This window comes from Gossypium arboreum, chromosome 5, assembly GCF_025698485.1.
Source record: "Gossypium arboreum isolate Shixiya-1 chromosome 5, ASM2569848v2, whole genome shotgun sequence".
In the NCBI taxonomy this organism is placed as follows: Eukaryota; Viridiplantae; Streptophyta; class Magnoliopsida; order Malvales; family Malvaceae; genus Gossypium; species Gossypium arboreum.
The window spans coordinates 57,010,190-57,030,461 of NC_069074.1; the positions used below are offsets into that span (position 1 = coordinate 57,010,190).

At 39.0% G+C, this 20,272-nt stretch overlaps 1 protein-coding gene and 1 non-coding gene across 2 annotated transcripts; one reads left to right on the plus strand and one right to left on the minus strand.

The window, feature by feature from the left end:
• Nucleotides 1–341: 341 nt before the first annotated feature.
• On the plus strand, nucleotides 342–707 carry LOC128292679 (uncharacterized). Its single transcript, XM_053027575.1, has one exon. It carries the CDS (start codon nucleotides 342–344, stop codon nucleotides 705–707), a length of 366 nt encoding a protein of 121 aa, XP_052883535.1.
• Nucleotides 708–18,919: 18,212 nt separating this feature from the next.
• On the minus strand, nucleotides 18,920–19,026 carry LOC128293443 (small nucleolar RNA R71). Its single transcript, XR_008283625.1, has one exon. It is a non-coding gene; the product is annotated as a small nucleolar RNA R71 (small nucleolar RNA).
• Between the last annotated feature and the right edge of the window lie 1,246 nt (nucleotides 19,027–20,272).

Genomic DNA, 20,272 nt, shown 5'->3' on the forward strand with positions numbered 1-20,272 from the left:
TAGTACGTTTCAATGCCTAAGGATTTAGGTTCATGTACTAATTAGATGGAAATCCATGTTCTTACTAGTTGATCATGATCACCTCACGATGGCTTGATTCATTAGGTGTGGGACTTATCATTGTAACAACTTAAAAATATTTTTAAGGTTTAATGTAGGATGCATGCATCATCTTAATGCATATTGTAATGCTGCAAAACTTTTTCAAACATTTGCTTAATACAAAGGTATTAATATATGAATGTTTTATTTTAATTTTGAAAATAGAACCAACTCATTTATTAAACATACTCACTAAAAACAAATTGAATGAAAACAACTATAAAGAACGGAAAAGGAACATGATAATTGTCTTGAGATGTGAGAAACTTAAAGCAATTCTTGATACTAAGTGCCCTCTGGCCACACAAGCTGAGGCTAGAAAATTTTGGGAAGAGTTTGATAAGATAGCTTATTGCTATATGCTGGCAAGCATGACCAACACTCTATATAAGCAACTAGAGAGTTGTAAGACTGCTAAAGTAATTCTAGATAAGCTAGAAGACATGTTTGGAGGCCAAGCTACCTTGGCTCGACAGTATGATATAATTAACTTAATGAATGTCCAGAAAAAGCCCGACACTCTTGACAAATACCATATGATCACTCTTGTAGGATACTTTGTCGAGGCCGCAGAATATGAGGCCAATTTGGACCAAAACACCTAAATAGAGATGGTGTCTAAAAGCTTGTCCAAGGATTTTGTTGGTTTTCGGGCCGCATATAACCTTGGCAATAAAAACTTGACACTTATACAAGTCATGAAGGAGTTACAATCCTATGAGTTGTTGTTGAATGGCTGTTAGTGGTCTGAAGAGCAAAAGCAAATATAGTCGTTGCTTCTTCTACAAAAAGGAAGGGAACATGCATTAAGAAAGGCAAGGCTAAGATCTCTGGGCCACCACAAGTGGAAAGGAAGAGAACTAGTAAGCCTAAAGACTTATCTAAGTCTAAATGCTTCTTCTACAACAAAAAATGACACTTTAAGACAAACTGTAAGGAGTGGAAGGAATACCTAGTTAGCAAAGGAAAAGGTTATTGGGTCAAGACAACAAGGAATGCTTGTTTAGTGGAATATTCAATAGATTCTTAGGTCATTGACTCGGGAGCCACAAATCATGTTTGTGTTTCTTTGCAGGGGTTCAAGAAGATGGAAGATATTAAAGATAAGAGCTTATTGTTATGGATCAGGAAAGGGGCAAGTGTGGCAGTTGAAGTAGTGGGAAATGTACATATTTATTTTGATAATTTTAGGAATATTATTTTAAAAACCATTTTCTATGTACCAAGTTTCAAAATAAACTTAATTTTTGATGCATGTTTATATAAAAATGGCTTGACTATGACTTTTAATGATGGAATTGCAATATTTAGAAATCACAGCCTTATCTGTAATGGATGGATGTTGAATAATCTCTATTTTATCAAACCAAAGATGTACACACTGTTTGAGACTGAAATAACAAATAAAAGACTTAAAATTTATCACTCTAATGAGGTGTACCTTTGGCATTTGAAACTTGGTCATGTTAACCGAGAAAGAATCACTAGACTTGAAAAAAATGACATATTAAGTTTTCTTAGAAAAGTTGATATTCTACAATGTGAATCTTGCTTGGAATGTAAGATGACAATAAAATTGTAACACCCCGTACCCGAGTCCGTTACCGGAGTCGAACACAAGGTGCACACAGACTTAACTTAATTGTTTTCACAGTCCATAAAAAAATTTCGAGAGACAAGCTGGTTCTTTGCGTCCTTTGTCGCTTTTTAAAAATCATATGAAAATAAGTTTTGTAATTTTTCCCTGAAACTAGACTCATATTTCCATCTACATATTTTTTTCTAGAATTTTTGGTGAGCCAATTAGTACAGTTTATTAGTTAAAGTCTCCCATGTTACAGGGGTCGACTACACTGACCTTCGCGCGTTACAACTTGAATATCTCCCTGTACAGGGCTTCAATACTGATACCGTTTGTTTCTATAGAAACTAGACTCAAAGAGGAATCTATACATATATGGCATGACTCCTAATTATTTCTGGTTAATTTATAATGAATTTCCAAATTCGGAATAGGGAATCCAGAAACCGTTCTGGCCCTGTTTCACGAATACCTAAATATCTCTTAACATACAACTCATATGACAGTTTCGTTTCTTCCATATGAAAGTAGATTCATCAAGGCTCATTTATATAATTTATTCACTATTTAATTCCATTCCTGCTATTTTTAGTGATTTTTCACATCCACACCACTGCTGCTGTTAGCATCTGTTTTCAAGGTAAACTTTACCTATGTCGTGGTTTGCATGGACCAACTAGAGTTTTGTCATACATAGGTCCACATATGATCATATTTAGCCATTCCAAGGGCTGATCATTGCCCAACACTTCCATTCCAGTCCATAGTCACATCATGAAACCATACATATATACATAAACACAAATGGTCTAATGCCATACTCCACTTCTATCGCCATTTTCGCATGGTCACATACACATACATCACAAAATGTACTCGAAAAACAACAAAAGGGTAGTCCTATACATGCCATTTCAAAGCTCAACCAAAATTTGTACCAAAAGGGGGCTTTGATAGTGTGGGAGACTTCGACTTCCAAAAATCCCGAGTCCGATAGCTAACGAGCCAAAATCTATAAAGCAGAGAACAAAGAAAGAGTAAGCAATTTATGCTTAGTAAGTTTTGAGCAAGGATTCCAGCCCAACAAAAGCATAGCATTCATATAGCTAAGCGGATAATTTCATATGCACACATTCTCAATATCATACTTACTTCACATTACCAACCCTTATGTTCATACACAAAGATCAACTTAGCCAAAGGCGGTAGCTCGTTTATCAACCGAGTGAATACTTACTTGTAAGGGCTCAACTAATTCAAGCACATACGAACATACCTCATTGCTGGAATTTTTACAAGCGTATTAACTGAAATTTTTCAGCAAGATTGCTCATTCGAATCACGTACCTTGAATTTAACCGGATATAGCGACTCACTCGATTGTCTTGGGACATAGCCGGTTATAGTGATTCGCACAATTGCCTTCTTGAATTAGCCCGGATTTAATAACTTCGCACGAATGCCTTGGGACTTAACCCGTTTTGGTAACTCGCACAAATGCCTTTGGAGTTGACCCGGATTTAGTCACTTAGCACAAAAGCCTTGGGACTTAGCCGGACACCATTCGAATAAACATGCACATTTAACACTAAATCATGACACATTCAGTATTTCATTTTCATTAGCAAAACTCAAATACAATACACTTATCACTCTTGCACATTTCGGTTCAATATCCACACACAAAGAGCATGATTTGATTTACTTGAGACATGATCTAATCAAATCATAATTTAAGCTCTATTACTCAAGAACTTACCTCGGATATTGTCGAATGATTCCGATGGCTATTCGACCACTTTTTCCTTCCCTTTATCGGATTTAGCTCCCTTTGCTCTTGAGCTTAATTTAACAAATAAATTGATTTAATCATTTGAGCATCGAAGAGGAAATTCAAGGTACTTAGCCCACATATTTTCATTAGACCTTAAAGTCACATATGTACGGAAATCATGAATCAAACTCAACACATTAGTTAGTACTCTCCTTAGCCAAATTTTCCAAGCCAAGAATAGGCATCAATATGCTTGCCTCTAACCGAATGCATGCACACCAATCCCCTCATGTGGCGAATATGCATGTCCATGTTGAGGCCAATTATACACTTAATACCACACATAAGCGGCATACATTTTACTAACTAACGCATTCCATATTGTAACTCAATACGCATCAATCATTTACTTCATAACCGAAACATCATCATATGAAAATATATACCTTGAGATAGTATATATGTCATACCAATACATCATGTGCAAGCATATATATATATATATATATATATATATATATATATATATGCTAGAGCCGAATCTCAAAGTTGATTATAACTAAACATGAACATAAATCCAAAACACAAATCTTACCTACCATGCAATAAGCATAAATTATACTTATGGATGTACCATGGCCGAATACATCACAACACCATACCGTTTCAATTTTGGTCATGGTTAAACAAAGAACTTAATGTCTCACTCAAAAATGCTAAAAAGAAAGTCCAAGAGCCATCAATCCACCATCACATGTATCATTAGCAAGCTTCATATTTAACATGCAATGGCATTAACACAAAATCCACCTTGGCGAATACCACCCCATGACATAGCAAGGATTTGAACCATGGGCTAATAAGAACATCAAGTTAGCAACCAAAAACATGCATGAATCTCATGGCACAACATCAAACATACCTTAATCTTGATACAAGTATGGCCAAACCTCTTCCTAATCCTCTTCCAAACCAAACATGAAGCAAGAACTCCTCTTCTTCCTTAGAATTTTCGGTCAAGAGAGAATGAAAAAGATGAACAAATTTTTTTTTCTTTTCTCTTCTTCAACTCACGGCAACGGGGGGGGACACTCACCATTCTCCTTTTTTTTTTTCTTCCCTTTCATTATTCAATTCCCATGCTCATTATTTTATTTTTTTCTTATATACACCATTGTCCCAACATGTTTTATGACATGTTTTTGCCCATAATCCTTGTCATGGCGGCCACTAGCTATTAGGGGAAATTTGACATGCAAGTCCTCCTTTGATTTCATGCACTATTAGGTCCTTATAGATTAGCCTATCACATTTCAAAAGTGTCACACAAGTCCTAATAACTGAATTCACATGCAATCGACTAAATCGAAGCTTAAAATTTTCACACATTCATAAATACATATTCTAGACAATAAATATTATGTTCAAACATTTCAGTGACTCGGTTTAGCGGTCCCGAAACCACTTCCCGACTAGGGTCAATTTTGGGCTGTCACAAAGCGATCTTTTAATGAAAAAGTAACAATGGAAGGAAAACCCCTCGAACTAGTGCACACTGACATATATGGCCACATGAATGTTAGTGTAAGAGGTTATTACGAGTATTACGTAACCATTATTGATCACTATTCCAGATATGGGTATGTATAACTGATGCACCATAAGAGTGAAACCTTTGATAAATTTAAAGATTTTCATGTGGAAGTGGAGAAACAACTAGGTTTACCCATAAAGGCATTTCAGTCTGATCGAGGTGCGGAATATTTATTTGATGAGTTCTTGGGGTACCATATAGAGAATGCGATTCTATCCCAGTTAATCGAGCCAAGCACTCCACAATAGAATGGCTTGGCAAAGAGAAGGAATTTAACATTTTGAGACATGGTACGTTTGATGTTAAGTTATTTGAAGTTGCCAATCTTTTTTAGGGATATGCGGTATAAACAACTTATTATATTTTGAATGATGTGCCAACTAAGGTAGCATTGAAAACTCCATACAAATTGGGTATGGTAGGAAGCCAAGTCTAAAACATTTAAGGATTTGGGGATGCCCAGCCCACATATTGGATAAATATGAGAAGAAGTTGGACTCACAGACAAAATTGTGCATGTTTGTAGGATATCCAAAGGGAACAAAGGGTGGCTTGTTTTATAACCTGAAAGAGAAAACTGTTAAAGTGTCAACTCATGCTATTTTCCTTGAATAAAGTTACATGAATGACTTTAAGCCTTGGAGTAAAGTGGTACTCGAAGAGCTTTCAAGAAACTCTACGAAAATGGTTCAGATCCAACTCCTAATACTAGACATGCAAATGGTCAACAGTATAGGGAAATATCTATAAACACTTAAATGGACTCTATGCATTCCAACTCAGTGTAGGAGCTTGTAGACTTAAACCCATAGGGCATAAGTAGATCTTCTAGGGGAAAAGAAATGCAGATGAAAAAGTAGAAACTTATAAGGCTAGACTTGTAGCAAAAGATTATACTCAGAGAGAAGGTATCGATTTCAAAAAAACCTTCTCTACAATTGCTATGCTCAAGTCAATTCACATATTACTATCCATAGCGGTGGCTCTTGATTATAAGATTTGGAAAATGGATGTCAAGGCAGCTAATAAACCGTAATTTATACATATTTTTATCCCATGCTTAGCGCATTTACGAATGATTTCTCCTTAGATTTGGTGAATTTGATGCTCCAAATCCTTTAATTTCATGTTTTATACATAGGTGAGCATAGGAGAGTACAAAGAGCCAGAAACGGGCCGAAAACAGAGAAAATGGACACACATGGGAAAACAACACGGCTTGGACTTCCTCACACGGGCATGTCACATGGCTGTGTCAATTTAGCAGGATCGAAGCACGACTTACACGGGTAGACCACAAGCCCATGCCTATTTAACAGCCTAGACCACGGGCTGGAGTAATCGCACACGGGTGTGTCACACGGGCGTGTCCCTGCCGTGTCCAAGTTTAGTCTTATTCAGAAAAGGCCAATTTTTAGGGCTCTTAGGCATTCAAAAGCCTATTTAAACACTTGAGAAGGCACTTAGGAGGGGGATGCAGAGTAGGAAGCAAGGAATTACTCAATGAAAGCCGATTGATCCATCTCATGTGACAGCCCAAAATTGACCCTAGTCGGAATGTGGTTTCGGGACCACAAAACCGAGGCATAAAAATAATTAAAAATTTAATTTGATGCCTATGATATGTGTTAAATTGTGTATGACATTTTGATGTTTCAATTTAGAAATTATAAATGTGAATTTCACTAGAAAGGACCTAGTAGTAAACTTTGAAAGTATGATGGGGAAATGTGTGATGACTAGTTGAGCATGCATGCAAAAATAAGGGATTTGCATGTCAAATTTCCCCAAGGATGGTATAGTGGCCGGCCATGACAAGGGAATATGGGCAAGGAAGACATGTTATGACATGTTTTGTTAATGCATGATGTGATAAATGATAAAAAATTTAAGCATGTAGGAAGAGAAACAAAAAAATCAAAAATTTGCTCATCCTTCCCCCCCTTTTGCCGTGAGTGAAAGAGAACCAAAGAAAAAAATTTTGTTCACCTATTTTTCTCTTCTTTGGCCGAAAATACTAAGGAAGAAGGAAGGATTTTTGCTTCATTTTCTTTGTTTAGAAGAGATCTAGAAGGAAATTTGGCTAAACTTGCAACAAGAGTAAGGTATGTATGAGGTTGTGTTGGGAGTTTCATGCATGTTTTGGTTGCTAATTTGATGTGCATGTTAGCCATGGCTCAAATGTTTATTATGCCATGGAAATGGCATTTGGCCAAAGTTGTTATGGTGATAAAGCCATTGCATGCTAAGTGTGAAGCTTGATGATGATGCATGCAATGATGGATTGTCTACTCATGAGTAAGATTTTGAGCTTTCTTTTTTGTTTTATCATGATTGAAGTTGAAAAGGAGCATGATTGTCATATTCGGCCATGATGCATTCTTGAGCATGATTCATGCTTCTTGCATGTTAGTTAAAATTTGTGTTTTGGATGGCTATGGACACCTTGAAATTCGGTCATGCTCATATATGCATATATATGATTGCACATTATGTTTTGGTTATGAACTAAGTGATGAATAAATTGGTTTAAAGAAGAAAATGTGGAAGAATGCTTGTGAAATTGCAAGCACAATTCGGCCTAGCACACATATAAGTGCTTGATGCTATATTATAAGTTTTGGGCCACAATGTGCAAAGCATTAATTAGTAAATTGGCATGCTGTTTTTGTGAGGTATTAAGTGCAAAATTGACCTCAACATGTACATGAATATTCGGCCTTGGGTAGCCTATTGAAGGCCTTAGCATTTCCTTGATGCTCGAATAAATTGTATTGAATTGCTTGATGTAGTATAAAATGTGCATGACCGTTGTGTATTCAAGCTAAAGGGTGGCCATATGACCATTTAAACTCCTTGTCATATTCGGCCATAAGCTAGCACAATGAGGTTTTAATAAATTGAATTTGTTTGAATTAGCTCAAGAGCTTAGAGGGCCACAATTGGACAAGGGGAAGGAGAAAGTGATCGAATAGCCGAAAAAGCCGTTCGACAACATCCTAGGTAAGTCCTCAAGAAGTGACCTTACTTGAATTATGTGAGATGAAGTATGGATGTGTATGATTATTGATTTATGTGTGTATGAGAAATTGAATGATACCCGGGCTAAGTCTCGAAGGCGAATATGCTTGTGAATATATGTTCGTTTGAGGCTTAGTAAAGGAAAATGAAATATGTATGTCCAATGATTATTGATGTATGTGTACATGAGAAATTGAATAATATCCGGGCTAAGCCCGAAGACAATTATGCTGGAAATTATATCCGGGTTAAGACCCGAAGGCAATTGTGCTAGTGGCTATATCCGGGCTAAGACCAAGGCATTCGTATGCGAGTTATTCTATCCGGGCTAAGACCGAAGGCATTTGTGCACGTGGTTATATCCGGTTATGTTCAAGAATCTTGGGCTGGAGGTGAGTGTTGGTTACTGTAATAAATTCAATGAGTACACTCAAAAGCCCAAAGAATGAGGTGCGTATATATGTGCATTGGAAAGTCGACATGTTTGAGCAACATTCGCTCAACCGACTAATGAATTTCAGTTATTGAATTGATTGATACTTTGTGAAATTATATAATGATGAAGTGTGAAGTAAGAATGTGTATTAATGAAATGATGCACTTGGCTATGTGAATGTATTGCTGTAATTAGAGTTGATTATATTCCTTGAGACTTACTAAGCATAAAAGTGCTTACCCCGTTGCTTTGGCTCTCAGTTTTCTAGATTTCGCTCGAAGCAATCGGATTTGGGATCGTTGAAGTCGAAGTCATCCACACTATCAAGCCTCCATTTTGGTATAAATTTTGGTTGAACTTGAGATGGCATGTATAGGACTACCCTTGTTTGTTAAATATGTTGTGATGTAAGTATGTACGGCCATGCGAAAATGGCTCGAAAAGGGAAACATGAACTTAGAATAATTGTGGTTTGTATGTATATATTTGGTGTCATGATGTGGCTATGGCTTGGAAATGGGAATGTTGGTCATATGATCAGCCATTGGCATGGTTAAAATGATCATATATGAACCTATGTATGGCAAGACTAGTTGGTTCATGGAGACTACCAAATAGGTAAGACCTACCTTAAAAACAGATGCTGCCAGCTGCAGTGACGTGAATGTGAAAAATCACCAAAATTCGTAGGAATGGAATTAAATAGTGAATAAGCTATGTAAATGAACCTTGATGAGTCTATTTTCATATGGAAGAAACGAAATGGTCATAGGACTTACATGTTAAGAGATATTAAAGCTATTGTTAGACAGGGCCAGAATGGTTTCTGGGTTCCCTGTCGCAACTTTAAAAATTTACTATAAATTATACAAAAAGAATTAGGAGACATACCTTATATGTACAGATTCCATTTTGAGTCTAGTTTCATTAGAAACAAACGACACCAGAATTAAAGCCCTTTACAGAGAGATATTCAAGTTATACCGCGCGAAGGTCAGAGCAGTCGATCCCTGTAACATGGGTGACTTTAACTAATAAACTGTACCAATTGGCCCAACCAAAAATTCTAGAAATAAATCCATGGATGGATATATGAGTCTAAATTCAGGGAAAATTTACAAAACCAGTTTCCGAGTTTTGAAACTCAAGATATGATTTTTAAGGCAACAGTGACGCAGTTTTCCAGCCTGACTGAAAATGTCAAATGGATGGGCAAAACAAGTGAACTTGGCTTGTTAACCCCTCGTGCCCGACACCGGCGATGGTCTCGGGTTCGGGGTGTTACAATTTTATTGGTATCAGAGCCACGGTTTAGTCAATTCTAGGACTACCGTGATGTGTTGGGGTCTAGCTATACATGCCATTAAATGATGAATCGATAGTGTGGTGATTTCGACAATTTGACTTTGTGTTTGTTTATAGCAATGGATCCCGATCCCAACCGAGCAATAGTGACGATGTGGAGAGTGTGGCGCTGCTCCGCGCAAGGGACAGCGCGGCGGACTCTCAACCTATGGCCAGCAATCCTAATGACGAGGCTAGGCAAGCCTTTTATAGTGTGATGAAGCGAATGGTTTAATCAATACATTCGAACCAACACGGCTGTTCCACAACCTCCATTCCCGACAAATGCAACCCTGCACCTACAATACCTCCGTTGATGACCAAATAAGGTCAAGTAAGCCCCGATCGATAGGATTCAAAACATGGGGCCACTGAATTTAAGGCTACAGATGATGATGATGCCGAGCGAGCTGAATTTTGGTTAGATAACACTATCCGGGTGCTTGATGAGCTATCCTGTACACCGATGAGTGCTTATAGTGTACCATCTCCTTTTTACGTGAGTCCGCCTACTATTGGTGGAGTACTCGACTTGTGGTGCCTAGAGAGCAAGTGACTTGGGAATTCTTTCAAACCGAGTTCAAAAAAGTATATCGATCGAGATTCATCGACCAAAAGCGGAGGGAATTTCTTGATCTTAAGCAAGGTTCTATGTCCGTTACCGACTACGAGCGAAAGTTTGTGAGGCTTAGCCATGACGCGAGAATGCATTTCGTCCGAAGCTATCATGTGTAAACGCTCGAGGATGGGCTGAATGATGATATAAGGATGTTTGTTGGCATTCTCGAGATACGAGAGTTCGTAGTACTTGTTGAGCGAGCTTGTAAAGCCGAAGAGCTTAGAAAGGAGAAACAAAAAGCTGATGTGGGAACTGGAGAATTCCGGAAGAGGTCCTCGGGAAAGTCTCTTCAACAAGCATCGAAGAGATTTCGAGATGATGCGAGCCGGTCTAGAGGCGTTTCGGGCTTTTCTAGACGAGGACGCGATCGACCCCCTGTGACCACACGAGTCACCTCGATCGCCGGTGGTGGAAATGATCGCCGAGAGGCGGTGAGTGTCCACATTGTGGAAAATGGCATTCGGGAGCTGTTGGTTTCGTGATCGCTCCTGCTATAAGTGTGGATCGGCCGACCACTTTATGAAGGATTGCCCGAGGATGCATGAGCAGAATGTAAGTCGAGTGCAAACCGGGTGCTACCATTGCCGAGGTAGGCCACCTAGAAATATGGGCAATGTCGATTGGCGGCCGAGAGGATCTAGAGATGCTACCATCGGATCGAGGCTCGTGCTCTGCTAGGACTTATGCCATCGCGCACGCCGAGGATCTGCCTCTCCGGATGTTATTACCGGTACTTTCACTCTTTTTAATACAAATGTGATTGCTTTGATTGACCTGGTTCTACTCATTCATATATATGTGAAACCTTAGCATCCAAGAAGACTTTGCCTATTGAGTCTCATTGAGTTTGTAATTCGGTGTCAAACCCTTGGGTCATTACGTGCTTGTCAACAAAGTGTGCAAGAAAAGTCCCCTAGTGTTCCGAGGTTCTTGTTTTCCGGCGGACTTAATGCTTTTGCCGTTCGATGAGTTCGATGTTATTCTTGGTTTGGATTGGTTGACCATGCACGATGCGGTTGTAAATTGCAAGAGCAAGACTATCGATTTGAGGTGCGCGAATAATGAAATAATTCGGGTTAAGTCCACGGACTTAAAGGGGTTTCCAGCTGTAATATCAGCGATGTTGGCCCAGAAATATGTAAGAAAAGGGTGCGAAGCGTACCTTGCGTCGTGCTTTCGATGACAAGGAATCGAGAAGAAACCCGAATCTGTGCGTGGTTTGTGAATACGGATGTTTTCCCGAAGAATTGCGGGTTTACCACTGTTCGGAAATAGAATTTGGCATCGAATTGGTACTGGTACCACTCAATTTTGATAGCTCCGTATCGTATGGCACCAACGGAATTAAAGGAGTTGAAAGCTCGATTGCAAGAATTGGTGGATAGAGGTTTTGCTTGCCGAGTTTTTCGCCTTGGGGTGCGCGGTGTTGTTCGTGAAGAAGAAGGATGGAACCATGCGACTGTGCATCGACTATCATCAGCTTAATAAAGCGACGATAAAGAACAAATATCCGTTGCCACGTATTGATGACTTGTTCGATCAACTGAAGGGAGCCTCGGTGTTCTCGAAAATAGATTTGAGATCGGGCTACTATCAATTGCGAATCCGAGATTGGACGTGCCCAAGGCGCCTTCGAATGAGATATGGTCACTATGAGTTCCTAGTGATGCCGTTTTGGCTCACTAATGCCCTACGGTATTTATGGATTTAATGAATCGGATCTTTAGACCATATTTGGATCGATTAAGTAGTCGTGTTCATTGATGACATCTTGGTCTATTCAAGAAATGAGACCGAACATTTGAACACTGCGGTTAGTGCTGCAAATTTTACGGACAAGCAATTATATGCTAAGTTCAGCAAGTGTGAGTTACGCTTAAGAGAGGTTAGCTTCTTGGGTCATGTGGTATCTGATCGGTATTCGAGTCGACCGAATAAAATTTCAGCCATACTTAATTGGAAGCCTCGAGAAATATTCTTGAGGTTCGAGCTTTTTGGGGCTTGCGGTTATTACCGACGATTTGTAAAGGCTTCTCAACGATAGCCACGCCGATGACGGCTACTCCAAAAGGACGTTAAGTTCGAATGGACGGAAAAATGCCAAAAAGTTTCGATCAACTGAAAACTTATTTGGTGAAGCCCCAATTCTAGTGCAACCCGAGTCCGGCAAGGAGTTTGTCATCTATAGCGACGCCTCTCTACTTGGGTTAGGTTGCGTATTAATGCAAGAAGGTCGAGTTGTGGCCTGTCGTCGAGGCAATTAAAGCCACATGAGAAAAATTATCGACTCATGATCTCGAATTGGCGCCATCGTATTCGCCTTAAAGATTTGGCGACATTACTTATTTGGTGAAAGGTGCCATGTATACTCGGATCACAAAAGTCTCAAATATTTGATGACCCAAAGAGACTTAAATCTGCGACAAAGACGTTGGCTTGAGCTGTTAAAGGATTATGAGTGATCATTGACTATCACCGGGAAAGGCGAATGTGGTTGCGGATGCCTTGAGTCGTAAATCGTTATTCACTTTACGACGATGAATGTGCACTTGTCCGTCCGATCCGACGGTGTGTTAGTGGCTGAATTGAAAGCCAAACCATTATTGACACACCAAATTCGAGAAGCTCGGAAAGTCGATGACGAGTTGGTTGCAAAACGGCTGCGTGTGTTCGAACAAGGACTCGGAGTTTCAAATCAACGATGACGATTGTTTGAGGTTCAAAAGTCGTCTGTGTGTCCCAAAGAATTGAACTCATTTCGATAATTCGAGTGAAGCCCATTGTAGCCGAATGGCAATCCACCCGGGAGTACGAAGATGTACAATGATTTGAAACGTCGGTTTTGGTGGCATGGTATGAAGCGAGACATCTCCGACTTTGTTTGAGATGTTTAATATGTCAACAAGTGAAAGCGGAACATCGGTGCCTTGAGATTACTTGACCAATCACGATACCCGAGTGGAAATGGGATCGAGTCACAATGGACCTTGTATCCGGACCGCCATTGTCGCAAGTAAGAAGGATGCGGTTTGGGTCGTGGTAGATCGATTGACTAAGTCGGCCCACTTTGTCCCCGTACGCACGGATTTTTCAATGGACAAATTAGCGGAATTGTACGTTTCTCAGATTGTGAGATTACACGGGGTGCCTATTTCTATCGTGTCGGATAGAGATCCGAGATTTACCTTGCGATTTTGGAAAAAGTTGCAAGAAGCTTTGGGTACCAAGTTGCATTTAGCACCGCCTTTCACCCCCAAACCGATGGTCAATCCGGCGGATAATTCGGATACTTGAGGATATGTTAAGATGTTGCGTCCTCGAGTTTAGTGGTTCATGGGAGCGGTATTTGCCGTTGATTGAATTCGCACAACAACACTTTCAATCAAGTATTAAGATGGCACCCTACGAGGCCTTATACGGTCGTAAATGCCGACGCCATTGTTTTTGACCGAGGTGAAAGCAAGATTTTCGGTGGATTTGATTAGGGATGCTGAAGAAAGTGAAAGTAATCCGTGAAAGTCTGAAGATAGCCTCCGATCGTCGAGAAGTCGACGCGGATCTGAAGCGTAAGGATATCGAGTATCGGTGGGTGATAAAGTGTTTCTCAAGGTATCGCCTTGGAAAAAGATACTCGAGTTCTACCGTAAGGGCAAGTTGAGCCGAGGTTCATTGGACCATATGAGATATCGAGCGAGTCGGTCCGGTGGCATATCGCTTGATTTTGCCCCGAACTCAAAAGGTTCACGATGTCTTTCACGTTTCGATGCTTGACGCTATAGATCCGATCCATCGCACGTGATTAGTCCATCAGAAATTGAAATTCAAGCTAATATGAGTTATGAGGAAGAACCGATTCGTATCCTATCACGAGAAGTGAAAGAGTTGCGAAACAAGCGGGTTCCGCTAGTGAAAGTGTTATGGCTCAAGCACGGGATAGAAGAAGCTACTTGGGAGACCGAGAACACTATGAAAGAACGATATCCAAACCTATTTACCGGTAAGATTTTCGGGGATGAAAATTTCTTAAGTGGGGGAGAGTTGTGACAGCCCAAAATTGAGCCTAGTCGGAATGTGGTTTCGGGACCACAAAACTGAGGCATAAAAATAATTAAAAATTTAATTTGATGCCTATGATATGTGTTAAATTGTGTATGACATTTTGATGTTTCAATTTAGAAATTATAAATGTGAATTTCACTAGAAAGGACCTAGTAGTAAACTTTGAAAGTATGATGGGGAAATGTGTGATGACTAGTTGAGCATGCATGCAAAAATAAGGGATTTGCATGTCAAATTTCCCCAAGGATGGTATAGTGGCGGCCATGACAAGGGAATATGGGCAAGGAAGACATGTTATGACATGTTTTGTTAATGCATGATGTGATAAATGATAAAAAATTTAAGCATGTAGGAAGAGAAACAAAAAATCAAAATTTGCTCATCCTTCCCCCTTTTGCCGTGAGTGAAAGAGAACCAAAGAAAAAATTTTGTTCACCTATTTTCTCTTCTTTGGCCGAAAATACTAAGGAAGAAGGAAGGATTTTTGCTTCATTTTCTTTGTTTAGAAGAGATCTAGAAGGAAATTTGGCTAAACTTGCAACAAGAGTAAGGTATGTATGAGGTTGTGTTGGGAGTTTCATGCATGTTTTGGTTGCTAATTTGATGTGCATGTTAGCCATGGCTCAAATCTTTGTTATGCCATGGAAATGGCATTTGGCCAAAGTTGTTATGGTGATAAAGCCATTGCATGCTAAGTGTGAAGCTTGATGATGATGCATGCAATGATGGATTGTCTACTCATGAGTAAGATTTTGAGCTTTCTTTTTTGTTTTATCATGATTGAAGTTGAAAAGGAGCATGATTGTCATATTCGGCCATGATGCATTCTTGAGCATGATTCATGCTTCTTGCATGTTAGTTAAAATTTGTGTTTTGGATGGCTATGGACACCTTGAAATTCGGTCATGCTCATATATGCATATATATGATTGCACATTATGTTTTGGTTATGAACTAAGTGATGAATAAATTGGTTTAAAGAAGAAAATGTGGAAGAATGCTTGTGAAATTGCAAGCACAATTGACCTAGCACACATATAAGTGCTTGATGCTATATTATAAGTTTTGGGCCACAATGTGCAAAGCATTAATTAGTAAATTGCATGCTGTTTTGTGAGGTATTAAGTGCAAAATTGACCTCAACATGTACATGAATATTCGGCCTTGGGTAGCCTATTGAAGGCCTTAGCATTTCCTTGATGCTCGAATAAATTGTATTGAATTGCTTGATGTAGTATAAAATGTGCATGACCGTTGTGTATTCAAGCTAAAGGGTGGCCATATGACCATTTAAACTCCTTGTCATATTCGCCATAAGCTAGCACAATGAGGTTTTGATAAATTGAATTTGTTTGAATTAGCTCAAGAGATTAGAGGCCACAATTGGACAAGGGAAGGAGAAAGTGATCGAATAGCCGAAAAAGCCGTTCGACAACATCCTAGGTAAGTCCTCAAGAAGTGACCTTACTTGAATTATGTGAGATGAAGTATGGATGTGTATGATTATTGATTTATGTGTGTATGAGAAATTGAATGATACCCGGGCTAAGTCCCGAAGGCGAATATGCTTGTGAATATATGTGCGTTTGAGCCTTAGTAACGAAAATGAAATATGTATGTCCAATGATTATTGATGTATGTGTACATGAGAAATTGAATAATATCCGGGCTAAGCCCCGAAGACAATTATGCTGGAAATTATATCCGGGTTAAGACCCGAAGGCAATTGTGCTAGTGGCTATATCCGGGCTAAGACCCGAAGGCATTCGTGCGAGTTATTCTATCCGGGCTAAGACCCGAAGGCATTTGTGCACGTGGTTATATCCGGTTATGTTCCGAAGAATCTTGGGCTGGAGGTGAGTGTTGGTTGCTGTAATAAATTCAATGAGTACACTCAAAAAGCCCAAAGAATGAGGTACGTATATATGTGCATTGGAAAGTCGACATGTTTGAGCAACATTCGCTCAACCGACTAATGAATTTCAGTTATTGAATTGATTGATACTTTGTGAAATTATATAATGATGAAGTGTGAAGTAAGAATGTGTATTAATGAAATGATGCACTTGGCTATGTGAATGTATTGCTGTAATTAGAGTTGATTATATTCCTTGAGACTTACTAAGCATAAAAGTGCTTACCCCGTTGCTTTGGCTCTCAGTTTTCTAGATTTCGCTCGAAGCAATCGGATTTGGGATCGTTGAAGTCGAAGTCATCCACACTATCAAGCCTCCATTTTGGTATAAATTTTGGTTGAACTTGAGATGGCATGTATAGGACTACCCTTGTTTGTTAAATATGTTGTGATGTAAGTATGTACGGCCATGCGAAAATGGCTCGAAAAGGAAACATGAACTTAGAATAATTGTGGTTTGTATGTATATATTTGGTGTCATGATGTGGCTATGGCTTGGAAATGGGAATGTTGGTCATATATCAGCCATTGGCATGGTTAAAATGATCATATATGAACCTATGTATGGCAAGACTAGTTGGTTCATGGAGACTACCAAATAGGTAAGACCTACCTTAAAACAGATGCTGCCAGCTGCAGTGACGTGAATGTGAAAAATCACCAAAATTCGTAGGAATGGAATTAAATAGTGAATAAGCTATGTAAATGAAACTTGATGAGTCTATTTTCATATGGAAGAAACGAAATGGTCATAGGACTTACATGTTAAGAGATATTAAAGCTATTGTGAGACAGGGCCAGAATGGTTTCTGGGTTCCCTGTCGCAACTTTAAAAATTTACTATAAATTATCCAAAAAGAATTAGGAGACATACCTTATATTTACAGATTCCATTTTGAGTCTAGTTTCATTAGAAACAAACGAAACCAGCATTAAATCCCTGTACAGAGAGATATTCAAGTTATACCGCGCGAAGGTCAGAGCAGTCGATCCCTGTAACATGGGTGACTTTAACTAATAAACTGTACCAATTGGCCCAACCAAAAATTCTAGAAATAAATCCATGGATGGATATATGAGTCTAAATTCAGGGAAAATTTACGAAACCAGTTTCTGAGTTTTGAAACTCGAGATATGATTTTTAAGGCGACAGTGACGCAGTTTTCCAGCCTGACTGAAAATGTCAAATGGATGGGCAAAACAAGTGAACTTGGCTTGTTAACCCCTCGTGCCCGACACCGGCGATGGTCTCGGGTTCGGGGTGTTACATCTCAAGATCCGGATTCATCATCAAGACTGGAGATCTCCCTTCAAGCTCCTTCAGGAGTTTTGGGTTTTCTTATGTTTTGTTATTTTTATGCTTTTGAGATGTTTTCTTTCATAAATATGAACTAAACCCCCTAAATACCTAAGGGGAATGAAACCTAAGACAGATCTTGTTATTATTATCTGAATTGTATGATAAAAATTTGACTTGTTCTTAATTATGTGTTCTTAATTCTTGTTTTGATATTCCAGGATATTGATTCAAGTTAAGCTCTCATTCAGAGCAAGAATAGACCCTGTTTAAGAGTAAATTTGTCATAATTAAGTGGAGTTGATTGCACGCCTAGAGATAGGGTGACAAGATTTTATCGGATTAGGGTGAAACCTAATAAGGGAATCCATAGATCGAGTTAATGCAATTCTAGGGTGCTAATTAGAAAGAGATTTCAGTTATTCAACCTAGGGTTAGACGTTATTAGTCTCGAGAGAAATAATAATATAACTTAGGGAATTCTACGGATCAAGTCAAATGAATAAATCGTCTGATTCAGAGTCAAATAACAAGTGAAGTCTAGGTGGATTTTTCCTTAGGTATTGTCTTAATCAATCGAATTTTCCCAAAAGTATTTTCTTGAGTTTTTTTTCTGAACATCCTGAGTTTTGATGGTGAGATCGACCGCATAGTTTGCAAAAACTGGAGAGAAATAAGGCGAAGCCTAAGATACATAGAGGACTAGCAAGTGGAAGATACTTCAACCACAACCGAAGACATGGCTGAAAACCAAGAAAATCCGCTACCTCCTGCGATTGCTGCTGATCCAATAAATCAAAATACTACTCCACACACTATGTATGATTATGCTAAACCTAATTTAACAGGAACTGAGTCAAGTATAGTTAGACCTACTATTGTTGCAAATAATTTTGAAGTAAAACCTAACACAATACAAATGATACAACAGTTTTTTCAATTTGATGGTTTGCAGGACGAGGATTCCAATGCTTACTTGGCAAATTGCCTAGAATTTTGTGATACCTTTAAAAGTAATGGCATTTCTGATGATGCCATTCGCCTTCGGTTGTATCCCTTTCCGTTAAAAAATAAGGCTAAATAATGGTTGAACTCGTTCCACGAGGGTCAATCACTACTTGGGAACAAATGACCGAAAAGTTTTGATTAAAATGTTTTTCGCCAGCTAAAATAGCCAAATTACGTAATGATATCTCTTCTTTTGTACAGATGGATTTAGAAACACTCTATGATGCATGGGAGAGATACAAGAACCTTTTGAGAAGGTGCCCACACCATGGGTTACCGCTTTGGCTACAGGTTCAAACGTTTCATAATGGCCTAAATCCTTCGACTCAGCAAATGATTGATGCAACTGCTGGAGGAACTATCAATAATAAGACACTTGAGGCGGCTTACGAATTTATTGAGGAGATGTCACTGAATAACTATCAGTGGCAAGTTATGAGAACAAAGCTGACAAAAGCAGCCGGTGTTTTCAACCTCTACCGGTTACTATGCTATCTAACCAAGTAGAACTCTTAAATAAAAAGATTGACGGTTTGTGTGGTTCTACTCAGGTACATCCAGTGATGAGGTGCGATTCGAATGGAGGAGGAGCATGCACAGAAAATCAACCCTTCAACCGTAGCATCGAGGAGGAACAAGTGCAATATATGGGTAACAATAACTTTAGACCCCAAAATAACCTATATAGTAACACTTATAATGTAGGTTGGAAGAACCATCCCAATTTCTCAGGGGGCGGTCAAGGAAAGCAAAGGCCACAACATCCTCCGGGTTTTCACAACCACCTTACTAGCAAGAAAAGAAGCCAAACCTTGAAGAGATACTAACCAAATTCATCTCGGTGTTAGAAACTCATTTTCAGAATACTGAGACAGCACTCAAAAATCAACAAGCATCAATTCAGGGCCTCGAAACTTAGATTGGACAGCTCGCTAAGTTAATTTCTGAACAACCACAAGGTAGTTTGCCAAGCAACACTCTAACCCAAGAGAGCAACTCAATGCGATTGCCATTTAAGATGAGGAAGGGTTAGTTGTAAAACCAAGGCCAGAAATGATGGTAAGCAAAGGGAAGAACAATGTAGGACAAAATGACCCAAAGCCGGTGGATACAGAATATAAACCTCATGTGCCATACCCCAATGCAACAAAGAAAGACTGATTAGACGAACAATTTGGTAAATTCCTTAAACTTTTAAAGAAACTACATATAAACTTACCGTTTATTGAAGTCCTTTCGCAGATGCCAAACGTAGCCAAATTCTTAAAGGAGCTTTTAACAAATAAACAAAAGTTGGATGAGGTGCCACATGTGGAAATGAATGCAGTTTGCTCAGCCATATTACAAAATAAGCTACCCAAAAAAATTGAAAGATCCAAGGAGTTTTACGATTCCTTGTTTAATTAGTAGTTTAGATCTTCATCATGCATTGGCTGACCTAGGGGCAAGCATTAATGTTATGCCTTATAAAATGTTTAAACAGCTAGGTCTTGGGAAACCCAAACAAACTAGGATGAGCAT

Excerpts from the sequence above, each read along its gene's own strand:
- LOC128292679 (XM_053027575.1), top strand. The coding sequence starts at position 342 with ATGATAATTGTCTTGAGATGTGAGAAACTTAAAGCAATTCTTGATACT.